Below are 27921 nucleotides of genomic sequence, written 5' to 3' on the forward strand. Positions count from 1 at the left end.
ATTTCAAAATTAAATATCTTATTTTAATACTCTATTTATTTGTAAATAAATATAACATAAATGAGGCTATGTGAAATAGACATCAAAGATTACAATTCCATAAATACTATTAGCTAGATTTCATAAATTCGAAAGCTACCACAATAATTACTGATTGACTGACTACTCCTCAACGATTATCTGTAAAAAACGAAAAAAATAATGTGAATTATTTTGTTTTTCTGTTACAGATGCAGATTTAGAAGACCTAATTAATACATAACATTTTTTTTCAGGTTCACTCAAACAGCAAGTGACTATGTCGCGAGTTTGAGTGTTTGATCCATTTATATTAAATAATAATATTACCTTTTTGCTTTTCAGATGCCTCCTCCATGTGCAGTCTTGTTGGCACTCTGTCAAGTCCAAGCCATTCCGCTTCTGCCTTTAATATAAACATAACAAAATTTTATGTTTTATGTTGGAAATATTATAGAGTAATTTTCACTACTTGTTGATAAAATCATTCAAAAGTCTCTGAATAATAAATATTTAAAAATATTGATGTAATAGCTCTGTTCTGTGATACTTGTACCTGATTTATATTGTAATAAATTATTTAAAATGTATCTCTCTTTTTTTATTTACCTACATACAACTCATAAATCCATACTAATAACATAAGATGCGAAAGTGTGTCTGTATGTCTGTCTGTTACCTCTTCATGTCCGATTTTGTTGAAATTGGGTAAGGAGATTGGAGATACATTGAGTCCCGGGAAAGGACATAGGATACTTTAATCTCGAAAAATGAATGGTTTCCGCGTGATAAACAAATTTCTGCGTAAAGAAGTTGCAGGCGTCATCTAGGGAAACATAAATTTAATAAGAACATAAAAGATGACATTAACAGTAGTCTTGGAGACATGTATGTTACACAACATTATTATCTATGTTACCAAACCAAATACCCATAAGAAATCGTTTTTTTTTAACCGATTCCTTGCCACCTTTATTATTCAAGCCTATTCGCCCCGGCCCCATTTCAAATTGATTGACACGCGAATCGCGTCATTGGCCCTATGAGTTGTAAACATTTGGATCGAAAATAAAAAATCTTCGTTTTTTATATCAAATTGATTCTGATTGGTGACATAAAGATACAAGGTGATCTAATATATAAAATTCTCGTGTCACAGTTTTCGTTGCCATACTCCTCCGAAACAGCTTGACCGATTCTCATGAAATTTTGTGAGCATATTGAGTAGGTCTGAGAATCGGCCAACCTCTATTTTTTACACCAAAAATTATTTATACGGCAAAACAACGTTTGCCGGGTCAGCTAGTTATTTTATACATTTCCGGCACACTGGTAGGTTTGATTCCCGATTATTGATTAGAAAATTGATGTCACGGTTTCTAAGAACAGGATCTTCGTATGTATTACAGTTTCAGACTAACAGAAATTAGAAAACGAAAATATATTTCATTACATTGGCATCCCAGGTCTAGCCCCCGTTTCGTGATAGGCTAAAGTAGGGAGCTGACCACTCCTGCACGGAGGTCTAAATATAGTACAAGAGAATTAGTGTTCTCCATTTTATTTTAAAAAATCGACAAAATTTAATAGACCTTTTTGGGCAGGAAAAATTCTAGAACCCCGTTTATTAGTTCTGGACCTTGATGAGCTAAATATAATAATATTTAGCTCATCAAATTATTTATGCGTTTTGAATTAAAATGAATATATGCACTATACAGGAGCTCGGTAGATGGCATTTTAGTGTGTGAATAATTATGGATGAATAAACATTATACCATATGGTTGAAGATACCTGACAATTTAACTTTCTAAAATAATCACGTGGCCACTGATGTTATTGTCTCTGATGTGTTATTTTTATATAAAATAAAAGGATTTTGGTTTAAATCCGAAAAGCATAATTACAACAATTTTCATATGACGCGTTTATCGCGTCATTGGCCTCCCTAAAGTTTTCTTTATGACGCACTAGGTGCGTCACAGGCAAGGAATCGGTTAATAGAAGAGACATAATTATTATGACAAGAAAAATTAGAAAGTAGCAAGTACTTGGATTTAAGGCTAGCATGCATCATGTTAAATGAGTGAAAAGACAACATGAAAGAAAGATTTTTATTTCATCCAACAAATACAAGTTATGAGGTGAATTTAGCAATTCCATTTCCATACAAAAAAGGTGTATAAAAATATTCAGTTAGTAGGAGTAGTATACATGAGCATGTTAGTACAGAGTAAATATAACCCCTCACTAATAAAAAAAATACACAATGAATAAGCTATTCAACATTGTTTTGTCCTTGTCTGTGAAGTGACTGCTTACTTATCCGACAAGGACAAAACATTGTGAAACATTATATTCACGTATAAATATTTTTATTAGCGAGAGATACGTATGTAGCGTTAGTACGATCAGTTAGTATTTCGATTGGAGCAATTAATTAAAGGAAGGCATCTACAGTAGAGTATGTGTTGCATTACCTCAGTCGGGGTGACCTCGTCGGTGTCGACGACGTCGGGGAGCACCTCCGAGTTGGGCGCGTCGTCGGTCGGGGAGGCGGCCTCCGCCACGTCGGCGCGGCACGTCTGGTCCGCCTCGGCCAGGTCGCCGTTCAGCATCTCCGAACAGTTTATCAGGTCGACCTTGCCGTCCTGCGAGCGCGGGCCGCCGTCGTCTCGGTCGGCGCCCGCCGAGTGCCCGTGCCCCGGCCACGCGTCGTACGGACAGGCGTTCATCTGGTGCAGCCGGCCCTCGCTCGAGCCGAACAGGTTCAGCGACCCGGCCACGTCCTGAAGGACGGACGACTCCGATATCTCGCTCGCGATCTGCGACGACTCGTCGCCGTCGCCGGGCGCGGGGAGCCAGCGCGGCAGGTTCTCCACGATCGAGCCCGAGGCGTCGCACACCCTCGACCCCTCGTACTGGGCGAGCGCGTCACAGAGTTTCTTCGTCTGCTCGCTCGCGGTCGAGTCGTCCAGGACGAGCGTCGCCAGCGACGCCAGAAGCTCGGGAGTGAATACCTCCTCGCTCCTCAGCAGGAGGAAGCGCAGAACGTTTTCGTACTGAGCGGCGTCGGAGCAAACGGTCGGTTCGGAGCGGTCGGGCGGGTCGTGGCGGTCGCCGGCGTCGGCGGCTCCCTCCGAGCTCGCCGTCGCTTCCCCGGCCTCCCTCCCCTCGTCGAGCCGGCTCTCCGCCGGGGCGCGGTACTGAGACATCGCGCCCCGGATAGACTGCAGAACTCGCCGCCGGCGCTGCTCGGAGTCGACCGCCTGCAGCTCCCGGAACAGCTGAATCAAAAAGTCGGGGTGGGACTCGTTCACGCCGATCAGCGCGGTGACCTCGGAGTAGATGTTCTCCCTCAGGAGGTCGAACGTCTTCGAGCTGGCCTTGTCTCGGCCGTCGCGCCCGGGGGAGGCCAGGTTGGGGTCGGGCGCGGCGGAGGTGCTCGCTATGTTGATGTTGCTCGTCTGGGAGAAGTCCAGAGTGTAATTCCGGCCGGGGGCCGGGTTCCGGGCGGGCAGCTTGCTCGAGGACTTCCGCTCGGCGTCGGCGGGGGTGTTCAGGTTGGAGTGCGATTGGATTATCTCCGGGATGGGATTGGAGTAGGTCAAGTTCCGCAGCGCGTTGGCGGCGTCCGGGCGGTTGAGGTTGGAGTTGGCGGGCTCGTCGTTCCGCGCGTGCGTGGTGGAGTCAGCCGCGTTCTGGTTGACGTTGAGGACGTCGGGGGCGGAGGAGAAGGACAGGGAGCGCTCGGGGCCGACGTTGCGCGGCGGGTGGTCGGCGGGGTGCGTGGAAGTGACCGCGTTGGAGTTGCGTTTGGGCGAGGGCGAGGCGGAGTGGTGGAGCGAGTTGTGCGACCGCTCCACCAGGGGGTGCGGGTTGTGCGAGGGGCCCGCGAAGTGCCCGTCGGCGTTCGTCTTGCTGTTCGCCGATAGCAGGTTCTGACGTGAATAGCTGCAATGAAAACAAATTCCTGTATATTCTATGTCCACAAAAACGATTAATTTTCAAAGACTCCCTTATTTATAACGCTAGTTGGCAGGATTTTTTTTATATTATGTCGAAGGATTCTTATCAGTTATCGGTGTATGTCACTCGTACAAAGTACCCGACGAATGTATGATAGTGACAAACAGCAATTCAACTTATAATATAGCAGCATTATGAATAAGGGACGGCAGTACTTCATTGATTAATAGTTGGGGCAAAGATTTAGTACAAAACTTTGTTATATAAAACTGAGCATTGCATTACTTTATTATTGAGGCAAAGGGCTACACGAACACACGATTCTTACCCTCTTTAATGCTACATCCTCTGATACGAAAACATCAATAAATACTATATTATACTATAAATACATAATGCTAATCGACGGTTTGAGTTTTTAATATCTGAAATAAAAATAAATAAATAAGTATATATAAATAAACTATTCTATTTCGAGTTTTAGAGTTAGGCTTTAATATTTTCAGAACGCAACATAACTTTTTATATTCATCACGTTGGTTTTCCTACAATGTCTTTTTGATGGCAAAACCGCAGAGTAAAACAAATGAATAAATTAGAAATTTGATACTTAAGATAAGACTGCACTACGCGGCAACGACACCCGTTCCATCTGTCGTTTTATCGAACGTGAATCTAACTTCCTACAAACGTCACTTCTATGGAAGTCGTGTCGTATTAGTGCAACCTCTCCTTTAGTATGATATTATGTGAAAATACATACTATAATATTATAGCAGTAGCTCAGAAACATTCAAAATTCTAATAATATTTTGATATTACTTTTATTATTATTTATTGATTCATTACTTTTTAACAAACAGCCTGTATTATACAACCATAATATACAACCTAATTATTAAAAGAGTGGGCAGGACTAAGAAATACATATCGGTGACATAAGTCTTATTAATGAGGCATTATATTAGAACTGAGAACAACATTATTGTTTAGACCTGTCACATTTTGAATGAGGCATATAGTGTATAAATATTTACCTTCTGAAGTTGTCCCAATAGTTATTGGCTCTGTTTCCCGGCGGCACCTGGTTGTTCAGAGTGTGAGACGCGTTGTCGGTCCGCCAGCGCTCCTCCAACTAAACAGGGGTCGGCGATGTTAAGCTGAATTATGGTATCCATTGTGACATACATAATATATTTTTACTAGACGTTCCGTGCGACTCCGCTCGTATTGGTAAATAAAGTATTTAGCGGGAACTGTTACATTTTTCCGCAGCAAAGTAGCCTTCCCTGTAATTTACTTAACCAAATATCATTCAACCAATAATTTATCTCTGTACCAAAAAACATACTAATCGTTCCAGTAGTTCGTGAGATTAGCGCGTTTAAATAATAATTTCCCTTGTTTCTCTACACTTTCCTCTAATTCCTCAGTCCCATTGGTCGCATCGTTATATGTTATATTTTAGGCTAAAGCTTTCCTCGATAAATGGACTATTCAAAATAAAATGTATTTTTCAATTCAAACCAGTAGTTCCTATTAGCACGTTCAAACAATTATCCAGCTCTATAATAAAAGTATAGATTAGTGTGTGGTGTGGTGTACATACGTGTGCGAGCTGTTCACGCAGCTGGTGTATGTCACGCTGCTGCAGCAGCAACTGCTGCCAGCACCACGCGCCCCACGCGCCGCACCCGCACCCGCAACCGCCCATCATACCTGCAAATACATGCCTAAATCAAATATCTAAAGTCTTCAATCAAATCTTGCCGTATGGGCAGAGGCAGCGGCATGACGAGTTAACAGCGCACGGACTATTTCCATTCTCGCGTTAGCCACTTCACTACCTAACAGGGCTGAATATAAACGACGCATGATGGTACAGGCGCGGTCGCAGCCTGAAGTATTGGAGGTGGTCACTCCCTAGTCACTACACTAAAAAACTATTGCTGCATAGGATAAGTAGACATTTCCTTTTATTATTTGGCAAGATTTTGAGATTTTTTAATTTCACCTTAGATTGGGGGGGGGGGGGGGGGGGTTCATGTCCCCTGTGACACCCCCCCCCCCCTTCGGACCGCGCCTGTAGTACTATCAGAGAAGTTGATTTCTAGGCAGATGGCAGACATAAGAATTTTGGTCGCGTTCAATCATTGAATTTACATAAGCCGATCACATGACGTAGGTCCGTCAACTGCCTACGAATATAATAAACACATCCCAACAAAGTTACCGTAAGGTATCATCATGTTGTAGGGCAGCGAGGGCGGGAACATGTGCGGGCCCATGAGCCGCTCCATCGTCTGCGAGTGGCTGTTCTGTGTAAACTGGTTCGTCCGTACGTCCTGAAATACGACAAATTCATGTCGAGTCAAACATTTTTATTTCACTTCCCCGCGACTTATTACGCGTAGTATACAATAGGAACCCTACATTACGCGATAAAAAGTATAGGCTTTCTTCCCCGTGCACGTGGCTTACTACACACTATGTCTTCGCCAGAAGGCCTGATGCCGCGACTGCAAGCGCTCTTTGACCGGGAGATGGTGACACAAAATTAAAGTATGGCGGTTCCTCAGAAAAAAAAAACACTCCTTTGCAGTGGTATGGCGGCCATGGGGAACTGTCGGAGAAATATAGCAAGGTGATTTTCGTGAATACTCGACGATGATTAGCTATGCAAAAATTCGCCTGGTACAAATGGTTGAATTGTTTTATTTAAATTAATGTATTCGCGTCGATATGGCGGACATAACAAAAGAAGTATGGCATTACGCTACCGCCTACTTCTTTTTTTCGACTATCTGAAAAAATACAAGATAACGAGTGTCGAACGATTTGTTACACGCATTTTTGTGGAACAAATCGTTCGACACTCGTTATTTATCCGACGCGTTCGCTTAACGCCTACGCGATTGGGCCGCCGGTGCGAGCGCTATGGCCATCATTTTCCTTTTTGCCTTTACTTAATTAAACCCCTGAAGAACCGCCATACTGGTACAAATGAGTAATGACCTAGTATTTTGTGTCACCATCTCCCGGTCTATCTCTTAGGACGAGCTAGTCTTACGACAGCTTTGTCTCTTACAACTTTAAAATGCACGACTAAAACAAGAGAAACAAGCAGTACTGCTTATTTTTTTTTTGGAATCAATTAAAAATAAAATGACAAATGCAGAATTTCAAAATGGTTATTTAATAGAGATGTGTCGACTAGTCGGTAAAGCCAACTATCCGGCCACTTTTGTAGTCAGCGAATATTCGGCAAAAAGCGCCGACTATCCGGCTTATTACTTTTTTAATTTTTGTTAAAATTATTGAAATTACATTAATGAAAAACCTAGACTATTTATAATGTGTTCATATCACACTTCATAAGTCTTACACATTTTAATATTAAATGAAGTGTTTCTGAAATTACTTTCTAGTAAAGAAATATTTTTCTTAATATAGTTTTTAACAACAAATTAGGATACATACCTAATTTGTTGTTAAAATTAGATCAAGATTGCATATATGATATAGGTATATGAAATATTTCCTCAAAACTATTAATTGTATCATAAAAAAAGTTACGTAGGCGAAGTAAACTGTAAACATAACACGAGCTGACACATTCGCAGGCGGCGTGTGACTTACCCGCGAATCACCAGTAAAAAAAGTGTTACAGAAACTTGCGAAACCATGATCGGCTTGGCCGACTAGTCGGCCGATTAGTCGGCTTCTTTGCAGCAGACTAATCGGCTAGTCGGCCAGTCAATTAGTCGGCTTCTTTGCAGCCTACCAATCGGCTAGTCGGCCAAAGTCATGATCGGCACATCTCTATTATTTAATCAAGAATGGAATGGCCTTAACATTAATATTACCTGATTAGACTTAGTAGTATTCCAGCAAGGAGGTTGAATGTGATTGAAAGGTAAATGTCCAGTGTGATCACCTAAAATTAAATAATAATTAAGTCATATATTTTTAATCATTCGCACAAAACGTTAATTAAATTAACAGTATCAATTTTATACTTACTATTAGGAACTGCAGGTTGATTTACATTAACATTAATTTCCTGCCTGGGATCATTTCGGACAATTGGATTGCTATTGTTTTGCAGAGGCACCTAAAAAAATACAATAATTAAAAAATATAGAATTCAAGAGTTTCTAAAATCAAAGATTATTAAATTACTAGAGATCGCCCAATGGTCGAAATTCGACCTTAGTTTCAATGACATTAGGACTACTACCTATATTTTGAAAAAAAAAAATATATTGACTTTATCATATTTTTTTCAACTCTTGTCTCTGGGACTCGGCTGATCTCAGACTGGCCGTGTAAGCATTGTCTAATCTAATAGTATATAAGATTCAATAAAAAAAAAAAAAAACTATAATCCATTTTCAATTTGTCACGGTCTTGTTGTCAACAGACTTCAACCATAAATAAGAGAGTATAATTCGTACGTATAGGCTTGTCACTCACAAATCTGTCATTTTTCCTAGTGTGTGTGTTGTAGTGTGTGTAATGTTTTATTTGTTAAAAAAATGTATATTAAAAGCATAATTTCAAAATAATATTAGCTAGATGCACTCCTTCACAAAATTTCATTCGCCTATGTTTCCCCATTTTTCGTCAAAAGGGACACAAAGTTTTAGGCTCACGTATTAATATATAGATAATCAGTTTTTTTTTGTAGCAACGAATATAACAAACTTACATTGCTCTCTTCAGTCTCTCTCTCCAGGGTTCTCCGTCGTGATCTATTTCTTTGATTAGACTTGTTACGCGAGGCGCTGTAAAAATATACAAAAAATTAGAAACAATTTTCATAAGTTGCTTTCCTATCGCTAATCTACCGAATACCGATAGCATGCCTCTAACTGCTCACCCCACTAGAGAGACCTAGTGGGTATTTTTGCCGTACGAAATTTAGGGGCTGTTTCAACACTTCACATAGAGGATGGAGTATCTGTAAGATAAGCTATGGATGGTCTATCCGGCACTTATCAGGAAGTGGTGAAACAGGCCCTTAGTATTTTTTTCCTATCATGCGTATTACCGCCCGCGCGCGCATTGATTCGCATGCGGGTGACAATACGCTCCCGACTACGCGAGTCTTGCCTGCATGACAGAAAACTTTCTAATAAAATAAATAAAAATTACAAGATAAGGGCTTCTTTCATGCGGGCCAGATCCGCGCGCGGGCGATAATAATATGCATTACAAAAGGAAAAGGGACCTTAAGTTGTGCGCAGCATACGAAGACTTACCTATCGCTGTCGCTGCCATAAGTGCTGCCGACGTGAGAGGGCACGGTGTTGATTGACCTCGCCCCCAGCACGCTGTCACCTCCAGTCTAAAAAATAAACGTGTTACATACATAAAATAACGGAACCTAGGCTGGGACTCTACATGTCAAAATTCCAGAGTAGTGGAAAAAATCACACTGAAATTAGAACACTACACTAAGCCCGGGCGCGCACTAGCGGCCAGGTCGCGACGGCCATCGAGATACCTTAGTATGAAACCGCTATAGACCACGCGCACCTGGCCACACCATCGATGGCCGCCGCGACCTGGCCGCTAGTGCGCGCCTGGCCTAAGACTGCGTTTCCACCAGATATGTGTTGAGTGTGACCTCTCTCAGCACAGCGATTTTATTGGATCTTAAAAACACATTCCTCGCAACACATCTCTGGTGGAAACGCAGCCTTATACAACAGAGCTTAAAAGCGCACACTCGAATGTCAAGTTATTAGGTAATATCAATGATATTCTACTTATACAGATCTGTTACGTCCATACTATTTTCCGGCTTAAATCTCTTCCGAACAATTTTCAAATTCAAAATTCCAAACATTGACAAATTTGACAGATAAGTGAAACAAAAGATACGAAAAACCATTTACAAAAAGAGACAGCTCTATTTTTAAACGTCGAATCGTATCGCTGTCTCTTTCTTCGCCTGAGCTATGACGGAAATTCGATTTTTCCAGATTGTTCGAAAAAATAATTGAAAATGTAAATAATTGAGGTATTTATTGCAATCAAGACATGTGGCAATGATATTCTACATAAACAGATCTGTTACGTCCATACTATTTTCCGGTTTAAATCTCTTCCGAACAATTTTCAAATTCAAAATTGCAAACATTAACAAATTTGACAGATAAGTGAAACAAAAGATACGAAAAACCATTTACATAAAAGAGACAGTTCTATTTTTAAACGTCGAATCGTATCGCTGTCTCTTTGCCTGAGCTATGACGAAAATTCGATTTTTTCCAGATTGTTTGAAAAAATTATTGAAAATGTAAATAATCGAGGTATTTATTGCAATCAAGACATCTGGTAAGAGAGGAATCTCTTACGTGTGTAATGTACCAATTATGACTCAAAAAAAAAACAAAACACATGGAAATGTGTTTTGTTTTTTTTTTGAGTCATAATTGGTACATTTTCGAAACGCGCTCGACGTCATTTTCAATTTATTTAGGTAAGACAAGACGGCCCTATTTGAATCTTCACAACGCGCGCGGTAGTAACATATCTGCTTTGAGTATTTCATCATTGACATGTGGTAACAGAGTCCATGTGTTTTGTTTTCTTTTAAGTCATAATTGGTACATTTTCGAAACGCGCACGACGTCATTTTCAATTTATTTAGGTAAGACAAGACGCGGCACGTTCGTGACTGCGCTCGATGCAGACTAAACAACAGACGGCCCAATTGGGCCGTATTTGAATCTTCACAACGCGCGAGGTAGTAACATATCTGCTTTGAGTTTTTCATCATTGGGTAATATATTATTGAGAGTTGACTCTGTAGGTGAGACCGCACTAAGCGACATAACGCGGCAGCGATGCGACACGATAAGTTACGGCCAGATATTCTTTTTTTCTAATGAAAAAAGAGAATAATAATAATTCTTCTATACATATTATGTAATGGTATTAACAAAGCCGCGTACAGCGACAGTTCTATCAGTCTCGCCATTTTTAACACTATTGTAGATCAAGAGGTTTTGTTTCAATGTTAATCTCGCAAAAGTCGACACTATTTTAAAACTTACGACGCTTACTCTAAAATTGTCATTTTCCCTGGGGCTGTCAGGATCCAACATTGCAATGTGTTCTGACCGCGACTCGGGCTCCTCTTGTTCGCTGAAAGAAAAAGTAATACAAAAACGTATTAGGAAGTATTCGAAGTATTATTTTTAAGCAGTTCTGAGACGAACAAGCAGCTTGGCGGTAAGCACATAGATTTTTGCTTGCTTCGAGCATATTAATTACCGTTTACAATGTTTGCTTGGTACTGAGTGAAGCATTAGGCTGCCTTTCCACCAGAGCTGAGCGGAGCTGTGTTGCGAGGAATATGTTTTTGAAAACCAATAGAATCGCTTCATTGACATGACTTTGCCATGACATCGCTCAGCGCGGCGATGCTATTGGTTCTCAAAAACACATTCCTCGCAACACAGCTCCGCTCAGCTTTGGTGGAAACGCAGCCTTAACGCGCTTGCTCTGCGCTTGATGTGATTTTATATTTTTTCTTTTGCTTTAAGTCTACGTGCTTGCCGCTAAGCTGCTTGTTCGTCTAGGAACCCCTTTACCAATTTTATTGAACGTTTGATGGCATTTATGATATAAAATTCAGACCTGTTATAAGACTGCACAGCAGACGCCGCCCGAAAATCTGATTTTGATTTGGACTCGTCGGAACCGTTCATTGCCTGCAAAAATATTATGTAAGTTGCTTTATAACTTCATTATGTAAGAATTTCAAAAAGTGATGTAAGACTCATAATATTTACACCACGGTTCTCATCGTCAGACAGCAAGTTCGAAGCAATATCGTTATGACAAAAAACGTAACATAAGATCTTCTTGATAAAATGGCCGCTTTTGGATTTAAGTATAAAGATTTCTTCTCACAAATGGAGACAGCCAGAAACGTCAAATTTATAACAACTCTTTTTCGTCGAGGCCGGCTTGCCTACTCGTAATGCCTACATCCGTAGGCATTACGAGTTAGGTGTACGTTTAGGTATAAATTATATATATGGTTACTAGCTGTTGCCCGCGACTTCGTCCGCGTGGACTTCAGTTTATAGCGCGCGATGTCAACAAAATTGGTGCTTTTATAAAAGTACCCCTTAAATATAATAAATAAGTGTGCATATAATATTTAAGTAATTTTTTTAAAATTAAACTTTATACTTTATGCCAAATTTTAAAGCTTATTTAGCCCCCCAATTACACAACTTTACCCATAAACTATTTATCATTGATAGGTTTAAGGTTACGTCACTGCATAGGTAGATAAAGTACTGAGTTATTTAATAACGTAAAAAAAACATTCGAGAAAGATCGAAACTAGAATGTAAGATGATACCACCTCTTATAGAAAGAGGTCTGAGCAAGCGTCAGCGCGATGTAGAAGACGCACGGCGCCATCTATTATGAATTTTTGGAACTAACTTAATTTGAACAAATTTACGCATTTTCACCCCCTTACAACACTTTTTTCAATAAAAAAGTATGTCCTTTCTCAGGCTTTAGACTATCTGTATACAAAATTTCATTACAATCGGTTCGGTAGTTTTGGCGTGAAAGCGAGACAGACAGAGATGCGCTTTCGCATTTATAATATTAGTATAGATAGATTAGTCTATAAGGTATTTATAGTAACTATCGCCCGAGATTCCTGAAATAAATAGTAAATGGTAATTAACCTGTCTCGCCAACATGACGTCGAGCTCGCGTTGTTTCTCAGCGAGCAGCGCGCGGAGCTGCAGCAGGCGACGCTCGGCGGGCGTGCCCCCCGCCGGCCCCGCCCCCGCCACCACCCCCGCCGAGCCTCGCCCCTCCTCGTTCACCTTCTTCTGCTTGCGGGTCTGTTCTGATGGTGGAAATTAAACTTTACGAGATTGGAACGCTTTGGACTTGTTTACCGGTATAATTTTTGGCACGCACCTTTAAATGTCAAAATCATGTCATATTATGGTTGCCATCATTATATTCTAAGTTTATGGTTGCCATAAATACGTTTTTTGAAAATTACGCCAGCGAACAAGGCCTTTGTATGTACGCACATAAGTATAGACTTATGCACTCGTATAGACTTTACTGGTCTTACCACAAAAGATTTAAACATCTATTGAACAGTTTTTTTGAGACTATTATGTACTGATTTTTTTTCTAATCAACTGTTCAACAGGTGTTTAAATCTTTTGTAGTAAGACCGTTAGTGTCTAAACACACTAATTGCCGAATTTCCGCGGCGGAAGTTCGGCTTGATTCCGCCTGCAATGTATTTTTAATTACCGATGACACACCATGCCAAAATTCCGTCACGTTATATTGTATGCGTTTGACATTGCTGACGTAATCATTCGGAATTTCCGCCGCGGAACTTCGGCATAATGTGTTTAGACACTAAACGTTGATTTTTTTGTTGGTCATCGGTAACTTTACACCGCGTGCAAGCTTCCTTCGAATCTTTAGCAAGAATACATTGCATTTTATAGTTTAATATTGCAAATAGCCGTACCTTTGTTTGACATTAAGTCTTTTATTCTTGCGCGTTCTCCCATTATTTTTTCTGTTTCTCTACGAAGTTCTTGAGCCATTTCTTGCAAAGAATTGATGTTTGCTTCGTGACCTACAAACAAGTTTAATAAGTCTTAATATGCGATCTCAATAAAAACAAAAATAAAATAAAAAAATCTTAAAATGCTAACTTTGCTGCTGATGTTGCAGTTGTTGGTGTTGCTGCATCTGCTGTTGCTGCTGCTGATGTAGCTGTTGCAGCTGCTGCTGCTGCTGGTGGAGCTGCTGCAGCTGCTGCTGCTGTAAGTGCTGCTGTTGCAACTGCTGCTGCTGCGAGTGTTGCTCATTGGTGAACTTATGTCTCTGCGGCAGTGAGTTTCTGACGCGACAGACGCTTCCGTCGTTCGACCACCCACCCATACTTCCGCCACCTTCGGATTTACTGGAAAAGTAAATATTCGACATTTAAATATAGATTAATAAAGTGTTTAAATAATTTGTCAAATGTAAATACTCACTTATCATGTATATTAGAATGACTAGACATGTGAAATCCCTCTTCGTGACCAGTCGAGAGATGATCAGACTCAAAAGTCTCAACAGACCGCATCAAATCTAAAATAAAATAATTTCAGTCTAAATGAAATAAAATATAAGAGTAAATTATATTATTTCTTATACAGGCTGCAATTAAACTGTGGCGGTACCCACAATTCGCCTAACATTCCTGCATCGCGCTATCGAAGTTTCGGAGAACGGCAAGATATATATACAACGTCTCAAATGACGTCAGTGGGCTTCGGCCTGACCGAGCATGCTATCTCGCTCGGTCTTAGGTATCGCTAGGTGTCCATTTAACAAAAAAAAATTGGGTGTTAATTTTTTTTCAATTCACAATTTTCAATTTTCAAATTCAACACACGCGCGGGGTCACATCACGTGTATTTTTATTTTTAACAGGGATTAATATATCAAAATTTGGCAGGAAGGTTTAATTGCACCCTGTATAATATGATATAGTACTTCTTATAATATTATTTCTTAATTAATTTTCAAACAAGCCAAAACACAATTTTTAAATTGAGGGTGTTTTAAATATTATACCTTTAGTTTTTTGCAAAGCCGTCTTTATTGCTTTAATTTCCATCAACTTGAAAGGATCTTCATTATTTAGATTGCTAACACCTTGGTTGTTACCTGAAACAATGATTACATTATTTAAAGATAACCTCGTACTTAATGTCTCATATAATTCATAGTGTTCCATAATATTTAAAGTTTTAAGATTTTGTCGTTGCATGATATAAAGTTATTAAAATATATACATAATATTAAAATAAATCAAAAGTCTACTTGCACTAGTTGGCTTAAAATTAACCCTGGACTTACTGTTATGTTACTTATCTCGTTTAGAGCTAACCTAAAATCGAACTGGCGCAAGAGGCCCTCTTGCGCCAGTTCGATTCACGATTCATGATTTATGATTCGATTTATGATTCAATTTATGATTCGATTTATGATTTATGATTCGATAAATCGATCGATCGGCTTAGGTCTTATGCCCTCTTGAAGAGGGCATAAGACCTAAGCCAATCATAACGTTATTTTTATGATTCATTCTTACATTTGGCGGCGGGTTCGTCGTCTGCGCTCTCCTCGCCTGAGCTAGAGTAAGTGTTGCGAGAACTTCCCAGACGGGTAGCCATTTGCAATTTCTGGAATTCTGTTACCTGTAAAAATCATACCAATAAATTATTCTAATGCCAATTTTTTTCATTTTATTTCTATAAAAAAAGAAATAAAGAAACGTCAATAAACGTCAATAAAGAAAGTTTTTTAATAATAGTAAAACATGCAATTTACAAACATGAAGCGCCTTTTATACTCGAGATCTAAAATTAAAGCGCATTACGTGCTAGTTCAAAACGTTCAATCCTTTAGAGTTTTTTTTTATTACGTTTTTTTTTAATTTGTAAATGTAATTTTATTAGCAGGGTTAGAATGTGTGTATTAAGTACCAGGTTCTCCATGTGTTGTTTCTTGAGCTGCAGGTCTCTTAGCTTGGCGTGCAGCGCGCGGCCGCGTTCCGCCAGCGCCGCCTCGTCCTCCACCTCGCTGTCACCCGCGCCCTCCTGTGAAAATTGGTTTCAACGAGATCTAGCAAGTAGTTTTTTTTATACGTCATAAATGGTAAACCTTAAATTAATTTTCATTAAATCAACTGAAATATGAAAATAAATCAAAAACCTTTTAATTTCATTAAAATAAACCTTATTACTGCTGCGGAACCCTTCATGGGCGAGTCCAAAATATAATTTTACACATATACATTTTACACATTTTTAAATAGGATAAAATATGTCATTGAAAAAAAAATAACACTAAATTTTTTTTTGGTTAAATGGACTCTGCTAGTGACACCTAACTCCTAAGCCCTGGAAAAAATTTGGCAGGAAGGTTTAATTGCACCCTGTATATTAATGTCTATATTTTAATGCATTTTTAGAAATGTGGTGTTTTTAAACGGTGAGGATTTTCAACTTACCCCGATGCTGGGAACATTGCTGTCTCTCATGAATCGGTCTTCGTGGCTGATGGTGGAGTGGTTGGACCGGGCGTGGTCGTCGATATTGTTGGCGGGAATCTGCTGGTTCTCCACTACCTCGGAGTTTTGAGGCAGCGTCGTCGCCACTCCTATCTGGTTAGCCGCGTACATTCGGTTCGAATTGTGATAATTCGGCGCGAGATTCTAAAAACGTGAAAAATTATTTCCTTTCTTTAAAGTTTACTACCAGTTATAGTCTCTATGTGATGGATAAACCTAAAAAATACGGTATTTTAATTTTTTTCATATTTTTTTAGGTTTATCCATCACATAGAGACTTAGGCTGGTATAAATAGTCAGTAATTAAGATGCGGCCCGGTCTCAAGACGCGGCTCGGCTCTGTGGTTGGTCCAAATTCTGACAGCCAACCAATCACAGAGCCTGAACCATGTCTTGAGACCAAGATGCATCTTGAGTACTGACTATTTATACCAGCCTAAGAGACTATAACTGATAGTAAACTTTATAGAAAGGAAATAATTTTTGAGACTATGGCAAATATTATGTGACGTGTGTGTTTGCTTATTTGACAGTGGGTTTTTTTATTCTTCAGTAGTATTATTATAAAATTTATAAACATGTGTATGCCTCCATCACGCTTAAGCTTAAATTTATGGACATAGATTTTGTCCCGAAAAATTCTACGGTTCCCAAACGACAAACTAATTTTGGGACAGTTAAATTGTGGATAATATCTAGTCAAATTACATTTTCGAATGGCATACCTGAACTCCAGAAAAATTGTCTTGTGATGTGGACGGATGATGCAGTTCTTGCCCCTGGTCTTGCTTGTTCATCTCATCTAGCTGCTGCTTAGCTTCAGCCTGGAAAAAATTATTTGTAATTGTAATAATAAACTTTATTATAAATGCGAAAATGTCTTGTTCTGTTACCTCTTCATGGGTGCGGTGGTGGTTTGAAACCCGGGAAGGGACATAATAATACAACACTTTTATAATCAACTAGATAACGCCCGTAACTCCGTTGCGCCAAAAATCGTTTATCGCGCAGGAACCATACATTTTTCCGAGATAAAAAGTATCCTATGCCCTTTCCCGGGACTCAAGGTATGTCCGTTGTCCATACCAAATTTCAGCAAAATCGGTTCAGCGGTTTGGGCGTGAAGAGGTATTAGACAGACAGACAGACACACTTTCGCATTTATAATATTAGTATGGATGTAACTTTTAGATACAGACCTGATATTTCAACAGCCTCCTCTGCTGTTGCTTCAATGCAGTCAAACGAATCTGGGACATCTCCATTTTGTTCCTGATTTCATTCTGCCACAGCTCATTGTCGCTATAAGTTGACCCATTGTTACTTTGGACGGAAACGGGTCTTACTACTACATCCTGAAAATATATGCCATCTTTATTTTGATAATATGTTATGTACCGGTACTATTTATACGTTTAAAAGGATATTTAAAGTAAAAAATCGGCCAAGTGCGAGTTGGACTCGCGCACGAAGGATTCCGTTCCGATACAGAGCAAAAATAGGCTAAAAATTGTAGTTTTGTATAGGAGCCCCCCTTAAATTTTTATATTTATTTTAATATTATTATTAAATATTAAAGTACACATATAACAAAAGAATGTGTGAAAAATTGTCTACCTCTTGCCATTATTGATATGAAGCGAAAAAGGCCGAAAAAAATCACGTTTGTTGTATGGGAGCCCCCCATAAATTTGTTTTCAGTATTTGTTGTTATAGCGGCAACAGATATACAAAATCTGTGAAAATTTCAGAAGTCTAGCTATAGCGGTTCTTGAGATACAGCCTGGAGACAGACACATGGACAGACAGACGGACAGACAGATGGACAGACAACGAAGTCTCAGTAATAGGGGTACCCTTTGGGTACGGAACCCTAAAAAGCGATTTAAAGGCCTCCAATGTGTATATCTATCCCTTAACTTAAAAATGAGTATTTTTATATTATATAGTTGTTAAGAATTCCTTCATTATCTTAGAGGAGAAGTAATGTCCAGTCGCAGGATATAATATATACCCTGCGAACGGACGAAAAGAAAAAAAATACTGCACCAAATAGAACTTTGTCTGTTGGTCTAGAGCTGCTTGTTTCATTCACTCGTGAACGAAAATATTAGAATCTCGTTTCAATGCGGACGCACATAGCTTGTGCGTTAATTAAAAAAAGCGTAGCAGCTATAGGTCAATAACTTTCATTCTATTCGGCGACTGGACTCTAGAAAAGATATTTGGAGTTAACACATAGCAAGCAATCAATCACAGTTTCAGACACGTCAATATTTAGATGTTATTATAGACAAAACGGACACAAGTTAAGGCCTTTTCGCAAGGGTTTGTGTGGGTTGTTAATTTCTCTCATGCTATGGCCACAACAATCACACATCCACAGACCGAGTTCGACTCTTCGTTGTTGTTTGGATCTTTATGTTTCATCTCCTCGATTATAGCGATTTTTTCAACGCACGACATAATGTTTTTTCTTAGTGTGTCATTTAAGCCGGGATCTTGTTTCGGTGGTTGGTTAGGTATCGTCTCTATCTCCCTTATCTCTACGCCAGTACCTTCAGACTCTGCTTCGCTACTGTGTCTCGCCGATTCTTTTTGATGAACGTCTTCGATCGATCTAGCACTCGTTTTGTTCAGTTGCTCGTTCTCAATATTTGTGACTTTCTTAAGAGTACTGTTTGTATCGCTGTTGATATTGCAAGCTTTCTCTTGGACAGAAGTTGCTTCACTGTTTTTTGTCACTTCGGAAGTTGGCTGAGTATTGGTTTGGTGGTTACTTTGTTCCTGACTGGACTCCGTGAGTTCCGAACGTTCTCCATTCAGTAACATTGTCTCAAGTTTATTTTCACTCTCTTTTAATTTCATTACCATTCCAACTAACTCGTCATATTCTTCTTTTGTATGCTCAACAAAAGCCTACACATAATACAATACAATAAAAATATGATAGTCTTATTGCGTACAAAAATTTATAAGTGTACAAAACAGGTTTTAAATGCATTATATTATAATATTGCTACTTAGCGACAACAACAAAGAGGAAAAAATATGTTACATTTAACTTTTTGAAGATCTTTTAGTTCCATTGTTACGAAATATTTGCAATGATGATTTACATAATATTGTATAAATTATAATATTTAATATACATGAAAAATGGTTTCCATATAACATTATGAACCCAAATAATAATAAAAATTAACTTTAAACACTGACATACCTAATATAAGTACTACGTACTAGACTTGACACTGCAACGCAATGCTTTGTCACATTCAACAGAAGCTATATAGCCGCAGCGCACTTAGTCGCACGCAGGCTCTTATGCACGCCAGTCGCCAGACGTACAACAATAAAAAACAGACACAAAAAAGTCACAAAAATGCCTAGTTATGGGTTAAGAATTAAGATATTGCAAAAATTATTCCAGTTATAACATTTCAAAATACAACAGAATAACATTTCATCGGTATTAGCATTCTTATTTAATTATTTTCAATTAAAATACGAACGTTCAATTACTAGACGAAGACGCGCGCCATTTTGCATAGATTCAGAGTGTAATGTAGGCGGAATACAGATCTATTATAAGATGACGATGAATGAAGTACTCACGTAGACGACTTTGTATTTTGGTAATATTTAAAATATTACATACATTATATAGATGTGCTCCTCGGCCCTCGCGTTCGTGCTTGTTGGTCTGAGTAATTTGTATTCTGTGTTGTTGGTGCTTTTGTTTCTTATTAATATTTGTACTGTTTTTCGTGAAATTAATCCGCCGAAGCCCGAACCAAATGTTTGTTTGCGACTTAAGCGCTTGTGATTTGTGTTCATTATGCCTAGACGGTGTGAATTAGGGTGTTATAATTCTAAAAGTTAGTGGCGCGTGAGCTTTCGGTCTGTGCGTACGCGTATTGCAATCGTTAATGCAAGTGTACCTATCTACGTAATACGTATCGTTTGTTTCGTTTCAACGACTATTTTGCATGATGGAGGAAGAGGAAGATTTAAATTTACAAAGTAGCAATAGCAGGGATTCTGACTATATCAGAGAGTGTGAGGTTGAACTTCACAACCTCGAATATTCAGGAGATATTACCATTCAAGATGATATAAATCATCAGCCTATTGTGCAGAAAAGAAAAACTCGAGAAGATGAGACGGAAAGTAGTGATGGTTTTACAACGGTTGTGCGTAAACCAAAACGTCTTATACGTAATACATCTTTGATTGATAAGTCTGTTCAAAAGCAAATGGGATTTGAGCAAATGGAAGTTTTTGAGAAAAAAAAGAAATTTGTGTTACTTCTAGTACTGAGTTACCTAAACAGATGGCGATGGCACGGCTATTACTAAGCAAAAAACTTTTGAAAACTCCGTTTCTTATGGATTGATTAAAGGGGTTGATTTGGATTTAAAGGAAGATGAGATGTTTAAAATTTTCGAGTGTGAACATACTATATTAAACATAAAGAGATTGAAAAGGTTGTCCTCGGAAGGAAAATGGATAGATAACGAATCAGTTCGAATATGTTTCCAAAATTCTACCTTACCTCCGTATGCATATGCATATGGTTGTAGGTTTAAGGTAGAACCTTTCGTATTTCCGGTGACCCAGTGCTTTGGCTGTTGGATGTTTGGACACTATATAAAAGTTTGTCCCAGTAAAAAAAATGTTGTGCCCCAAGTGTGGGAATTCAAGTCATACAAATTGTTCATTAGAGAACATTAAATGCTTAAATTGTAAAGGCTCACATTTTGTACTTGATCGAGGCTGCCCAATGTTTGCGAAAGAAAAAGGAATCCGTCTTTTGATGAGTAAACAAAATATTACTTATAAAAAAGCTCTAGAGATAATGGCTATACGACGTGAGGAAAAAATAAATATAATTCTCATATTGATGACAACAGCCAATAATGTTGAGATTGTAACCATTGTAACAGAGAATAATTTGACTGCACCAAATTTGTACAGCGATGTTGTGAAAAGAAAAGTTGGAATACGTGAAACACAAGATTTGATTTCTGGTAGCTCTGGATCAGAAAATGGGGTCCGTACTTCAACAAGAAGAAAATTAAAAAGAGTGCAGAAACAAAGAAAGCAACGTAATAATGAAGATAGAAATCAAGGTGAAATAGTTAAAGAAATGGAAGTAGATAATCATATTGAAGAAGGAGAAAATGACACACAAAGAAATTATGTAGAAAAGGAAGAAAATAAAATAGATGTTAAAAAGTTATTGGAAAAGTTATACCAAGCTATAATGTCAAAGAAAACGTTTGAGGAAAAAATTGGTGCAGTTGTTCATATTATTATTGAGGAATGTAAAACGTTTATAATTAATTTCTTTAATAAGTTTAATTTATTTGAGAGTATATTAGAAGCTGTACTTAATAATGGACAGCGATAGTACGAAATTTATGGATATTAATATTGTACAGTGGAATGCTCAAAGTTTGCGCCCAAAATTGAATAGCTTTAGTGATTTTTTAATTCAAGAAAAAATTCACATTGCTATAATTAGTGAAACCTGGTTTGACTCCAATTTAGGAATTCATATAAATAGTTACAATATCTTCAGGAAAGACAGAGCGGACTCATATGGTGGTGTGGCAATTTTAATTCATAAATCTATTCGATGTTCGGTAAGTACTTTTCAATGCCATAATTCAAGTATAGAGACGCTTCATGTGAAGGTTCATAACTGTAAGTACATTCAAAATATTGTTTCTGTTTACTGCCCGTCGTCTTCTAGAACAATGTCAGAGGACTGGCATTTTTTGTTTAGTTCTTTTCCTAATAAAACTATTATAGCGGGAGATTTTAATGCACACCATAGTGATTGGTCGTATAAAACAGATTTGAGAGGAACTCAGTTGTCGGATGTTATTTCAGACAATAATTATGTATATTTAAATGATGGAACACATACTCGTATAAAATTAGTTAATCAAAATTTACAAAGATCGTCGCCAGACATCACATTCGTGTCTGCGGATATTGCTATAAATTTTCTATGGACTGTTTTAAATGAGAATTTTGGTAGTGATCATCTTATAATTAAGTTCTACACAAAAATAAATTTTTCAAATGATTATTTTCAAAAAAGAAACTTAAAGAAAATTTCATGGTCCAAGTTTCAAGAAAGTTTAGTTTCATCTTTTTCAGAAATTAATGTAGAATCCTTAAATTGTGATGTACAATTAATGTATGATGTTTGCCTAAATATGTTAAATACAGCGATTGACACCAGTGTACCTTTAATTAAAATATGTAATAACCCACAATCTAAGTTTAAGGCAAAAGATTATTGGCAGTTAATATTATTTCATTACTTTTTAAAGTTGTTTGGCGGGGGTTTTTTTAATTTCTTAATTTAATTTACGGGGGTTTTTGTCAATAGACATGTCAACCCTATTTCATACTTTTTAAACTTATGTTGGTTTAAATAGTGCAGAATAATTCCTATCAACACAATCATATTCTCATGATTACCATATTCTATCAATGTCCTTTTCGACGAGGCCGTTAATATGAGCCCAAACATGAAACCTCCACTTTGGGTTCATATGAAGCTCGGTTCCTATAGAATCTAGGTGATGCTGCAGCAGCAGCATGTAAATATTTACTGTTTATCTACTTCTTACTGGTTGTCGCAATTAAAATGAGCCCAAACACGAAACCTCTGCTCTAAGTTGACGAGGAGTTGGATATCCTATTGATTACCAGGTGATGCTGCAGCACCAAGTCAACTTTCCATTATTATGGGTATACGTATATTGTATATTCACAAATGTCACGAACTAATATGAAATATTAAACCCATCAAACGACTACAAGTTGCCAACGGCCTTTCATGAACCAGATAAACCCTGATTGTTCAGCACTGAACAGGCTGATGATGATGAACTATGGCTAAGAACACTCTCGATCATGTCAGCTTTCAAACAAAAAAAACTAGATCAAAATCGGTCTACCCGTTTGGATGCTACGATGCCACGGACAGATACACACACAGACAAACAGACAGACAGTCAGACAGACAGACACGTCAAACTTATAACACCCCTCTTTTTTGTCGGGGGTTAAAAATAGATTATGTATTTGAAAATATTTAAGTAATTTAAATAAGGTAATTGGCTATAGTGGACTATGGGTCCATACTTAATTATACATTTTATAAAAAAGTAATTTTTAATTTTTATTTTATCCACTTACTCAAATAAATTCTGCATTAATTCGAGTGTAGGCACAAAACTGTGTCACTTCTGCGGTACTAATCTATAGCAATCACCGCCCCGCCTCCCCCGCTCATGCCTCAAGTGCGACATGTCTTTTGTTTGCAATAGTGGCTCTAGTAAGTAGTACTTATTACATCAGTGCTTTAAAACAATTGAACTTTAAAACGGGATAGTGATCAACACTGTATTTTAAAATGGGACAAAATATTCTTTACTACCAAGTGTATATAAAAATTCCCCTTTACTAATAAAAAAGTTTAGCAAACAGGCTGTAAAATATTTTGTTCTTGTCTATCCAGTGAATGTAATCCAGTGTGTAAATGACCGGAACAAGGTGATGCCGAGTGTAGCCATATTGTTAATATTTTTACTAGTAAGGAGGAGTCCTTTGCCTATCGTACTTCTTTGACATAAAACCATAGCGACAGACTGCACCATTAAAAAAATACCTCATCTTCGGAGCTGCGCATGGTGTCGACGAGCGACGACGTGACACGTATGTACTCGCGGATCTGGCCCAAGCGGCGCTCGACGGCGGCGGCGTCGGGGCAGGCCGCCACTATCGCCTCCCCGAGCGCACGAGCCGAGTCTCTGTGCACCTGATAATGCAATAAGTACTTTGTAAAGATAAATTATAAATTTAAAAAAAAAATTAAAAAGAAACTATCTATACAAATCCCAAATTTCAGTGGTTTCAAAATCAAGGTCATTTCAAAAACAGTTCGCCCGTTTAGATGTTACAGTGCCATGGACAGAAGCACACATACAGCCAGACTCGCCAAACCTATATAACGCCCCTCTTTTTTGTAACGGTTAAAAATATGACCTGCAGGCTGTAGCCACGGAGCTCATACAAAGAGGAGCTGGCCTAAGCAACTGTGCACTGTGATTTTCAACTAGGTCCTGACGTCATCATTGTGGGCGGGGCTTAAGTCAGTACACTTTCAGCGTTTGTCAGGTGCACACGTAACGAGACTCCCAATAAATTGGTGTTTTCTGCGTATTTGACAAAGAAAGGATGAAGTATTGTGTTTTATAATGTCGAAAACACTCAGACAGACGTTCTGATAATATAAATACCATCACATTTCATTTGGAAATAATTTTAAATGTAATTTAAATATAAAAGTTTTAGAACATTTCAGCTTTCAGCGTTAATTATACTACTTGACACTAGGTGGCCAAACCTTTGAAAGATAATACAGACGTAAATGCGTATAATTTTGCATAAGTTTATTACAATAATCATACTTGAATACTGAAAACCATTATACACTTAGTCTTAAACACATTTAATAGCTAAAACCGTGATTATATAGCTTTTATTATGATATTACTTATAAACCGCCATCTGTCGTCACCTATGATAACTATTTGAAACGTAAAAAATATCCAGCGCCGTAGTATGTCCCATAATATTCAAGACAAAATGACATCTAGTGTAAAATAGTTGAACTACGTAGTAACATCAACATCGACCTAAGCTAGTAGTTTGGCTTTTAGGCGATAGATGAAATATTGAGAAGTGGGCGGAGCTTGACACCCCTCACCCCGCAAATTGTCACGCGTCGTTTTATAAGGAAACTTGATTAGAACACCTCCTCTTAGTATTAGCTCCGTGGCTGTAGTCCTAGCACGGCCACCAGTAGAAATGCGAAAGTATGGACAACTGTGGAGATAAACTTAAGGTAGCGTTCCGTTCTTTTTTCGTTTCCAAAAATTCAATAAAATGCTATAGTCCTAAAAATTCAAATAATACCCTACTTTGGCCGCAGTAAAGATCGGAACGGCACCTTTAGTTTATGTCTAAAGTTTGTCTATACTTTCGCATTTCTACTGATGGCCGTGCTAGGGCTACAGGTCTTTATTCCGTGTCCCAACTATTGACGCATATAGAAGTCAAATCTCAGACAGAAACACTAAAATATCTTGTCTCACATTTCAGTATGCAAAATGTTAATTGCCTAATTACCATACTCTACGAAATGCAGCTTGGTGACTGACATACAGGCATCGGGTCTCTGCAGAATTGAAAAGGCAATAAAACTATATGCTTACTGAATTATTTTCATTGATGTTGTTAAATGGTCCTTGGCTCTGGTCATACATGTTGTTCATCAAGTTAACAGACTTAGTCCCAGATCTTTGGTTAGAGATTGGTGGTGTAGTATTGTTGTTGTTTGAGCTGTTTCCCTCAAAAGTGTTTCTGGTTGAATTCAAGTTCCTTGTAAGATTATTCCTATTTTGATTCTGAGCCTGCAATACAACATTTTTGGTTAATTGTATGTTAACAGTGTATCCTGTTAGAGCTTATCTACTTTGAAATGACGCGCCCCACCACTTCACTAGTTGATATAAATGAAAAATGTTGTACTGTGAATACGAGGTAGGGGCGCGTCATTTTAAGTTAGACAAGCCCTACCTGTCTCCAGTGGCGTAACTATACCATCTGGGCCTGTGGCAAATTGATGGGGGCCTATCAGTAAAAATCGTCCTGTTAATAATAATAATAATAGCTCCCACACCGGTTTCCCTGAAACCAGGCCAGCTACTCAGGAGTAATTTTATAGTGCCCAAGTGTGTGCGAAGTACACAAGAGCACTTTCTATTCATTTACTCTCATAACCCAGTGGGACGGAAGACCGACACGACTGGCGAGAGATCAGACTTTTTACATGCCCATCAGACATGTAAAGTCCTGCCACCCTATAGTTACGCCACTGCCTGTCTCTTTATTTATGTGTTCCTTCAAACATATGTTGACAAAATACACTTACATTAAATGGCTGAGACATATTCCCCGTAACTGAGTTAGGTGTGGTCGGATTAACTATCATAACAGCAGCGGTGGCATGGTTTGAATGAGGCATTAAACCTAGAAAAAGCATTTGGTGTGTTATTCAAAACAAAACATTGCTGGGTTTTAAAAATTACCACAAAATAGTGTTTACCATTTTGCATTTGATGGGCATAAGGATGCAACAGGTGGGAGTTAATAGATGAGCTCTCGTCGTCGTCTTGGTGATCAGCAGTGAGCACCTCACGGTTCTGCACTGTGAGAGGGAGGGCTCGAGGTTGCGGTCTCACAGGGACAAACCTTCCAAAGCCACTTTCAAATGCCACAGAGTTATCTAAAAAGCAAACAACAGACATGCCTCACAAAGCTTGCTAAGTTATAATTTGCTCTTTTATTTGCGTTCTTTATACAAGCCGTTAGTATTAATGCTAGAAAAATTTTGTTTATATTTTTTTTTTATAGAAAACATAGTTAAAGTAAAGCATAATATATGTAAAATTAGTAATAATTTGTAACTAAAATAGGCGCTATTTGCAGAATTGCCAAAATCTTATTTATTATGAAGAAAATTCAAGTATCTTGTCTGCATTACAAAAATAGCAGACAAAAAGGTTAGGAAAAAACTAACTAAACTATACTTGCATCTTCTTTTAAATAGTTTTCTTTTCAGATTTTAAAAAAAGGTATCTTACACAGAATATACAATACAATATTATCAATTGATTATTTATTACCGATTAGTGTACACATTGAAAGCACATTTTTGTTTTTAATTATAGTATTTAGATTGTTCAAATTTATTCAATTCAAAACATTGCAGCAAAATGTATGCAAAAATCTTACCTAGATCTGTCAATTCTTGATCAGAAGTATGGTTGGTTTTCTTTCTGGCTTGATTGCAATTTGATCTGGTGTTATATTCAGATACAGGTACCCAATCCAAAGATGTCTAAAACATGGGAGCTTTTACTAATAGCACTATACATTTACCACTGCAGTGTTTTACACTCTCATAAAATATCAATTCCTTTCATGAAATACCTTCTTGGGTATTAATTTTGAGAAACAACTACCCATAAGTATAAATCTTATTTTTTGATTAAATATAAAAAAAATTTGCTAGGTGCAAATATTCTCATCAAAATTAACTAAACTTTAAAATACGTTGGCAGAAATCCAATTTATATGGCGCAACAGGGTACCCAAAAATAACATCCACATGGTGATCTGAAAAAACTTCAGACACATCTTACTGAGCATTCGGGACGGCAGCTGTTGCGGTGATTACATTACACTGGTGATGCGTTGAATGAAGAAAATAGAAATTAAAAAGTGCTTACCGTCACTAAATTGGTAGCCATATCTCGTCTAGTCGGTGTTACGGCTTCCTGCGGTACATTGCAGTTATTTCTCACTTTGGTTTTAGGTATTGTGCCCGTGTGTCCTGGGTGCCGTTCTTTATTGCCAGGTGCCATTCTATACTATAATGTTCTTTCAATAATCAATTTGCCTACGCCGAATTCGGGAATAAGCCATTGAAGTCAAACTGTTTATAGAAACTATGTCTTTATGCACTTTTGTTTATCTGCGTAAATAATTGTAAAATAATTACAATGCATTATTTTCACATTATTTCTTTGTTTATATTTATTTCGGGTAATTTGAAAATTAGCTTGGAGATTTATCGACGCAGATGAAAGCCTTATTTCTTGTCATTAACAAATGACAAATATTAAAT

General features: G+C 38.1%; 1 protein-coding gene across 5 annotated transcripts; it reads right to left on the reverse strand.

Annotated features, from left to right (window-relative positions):
* Window positions 1-16: 16 nt before the first annotated feature.
* On the reverse strand, window positions 17-27881 carry LOC121729159 (putative uncharacterized protein DDB_G0282133). Of its 5 annotated transcripts, XM_042117579.1 has the most exons (29): window positions 27524-27881; window positions 27027-27132; window positions 26338-26517; window positions 26164-26261; window positions 25445-25642; window positions 23836-23985; window positions 18528-19058; window positions 17339-17494; window positions 16865-16963; window positions 16080-16283; window positions 15553-15666; window positions 15159-15264; window positions 14639-14731; window positions 14053-14149; window positions 13726-13976; window positions 13536-13646; window positions 12718-12884; window positions 11642-11715; window positions 11065-11146; window positions 9253-9338; window positions 8700-8775; window positions 8012-8102; window positions 7855-7925; window positions 6222-6333; window positions 5598-5707; window positions 5026-5123; window positions 2500-3973; window positions 349-424; window positions 17-180 (listed from the first exon to the last, which is right to left on the reverse strand). In XM_042117579.1, exons 1-29 carry the CDS (start codon window positions 27656-27658, stop codon window positions 170-172), a joined length of 5157 nt encoding a protein of 1718 aa, XP_041973513.1. In that variant the 5' UTR covers window positions 27659-27881; the 3' UTR covers window positions 17-169. The 5 variants fall into 5 exon arrangements, with proteins under 5 accessions (XP_041973513.1, XP_041973512.1, XP_041973514.1 ...); XM_042117578.1 differs by lacking the exon at window positions 17-180 and having other exon boundaries at window positions 332-424; XM_042117580.1 differs by lacking the exons at window positions 17-180; window positions 27524-27881 and adding an exon at window positions 27225-27339 and having other exon boundaries at window positions 332-424.
* Between the last annotated feature and the right edge of the window lie 40 nt (window positions 27882-27921).

This window comes from Aricia agestis, chromosome 7 (genome assembly GCF_905147365.1).
Source record: "Aricia agestis chromosome 7, ilAriAges1.1, whole genome shotgun sequence".
Taxonomy (NCBI): Eukaryota; Metazoa; Arthropoda; class Insecta; order Lepidoptera; family Lycaenidae; genus Aricia; species Aricia agestis.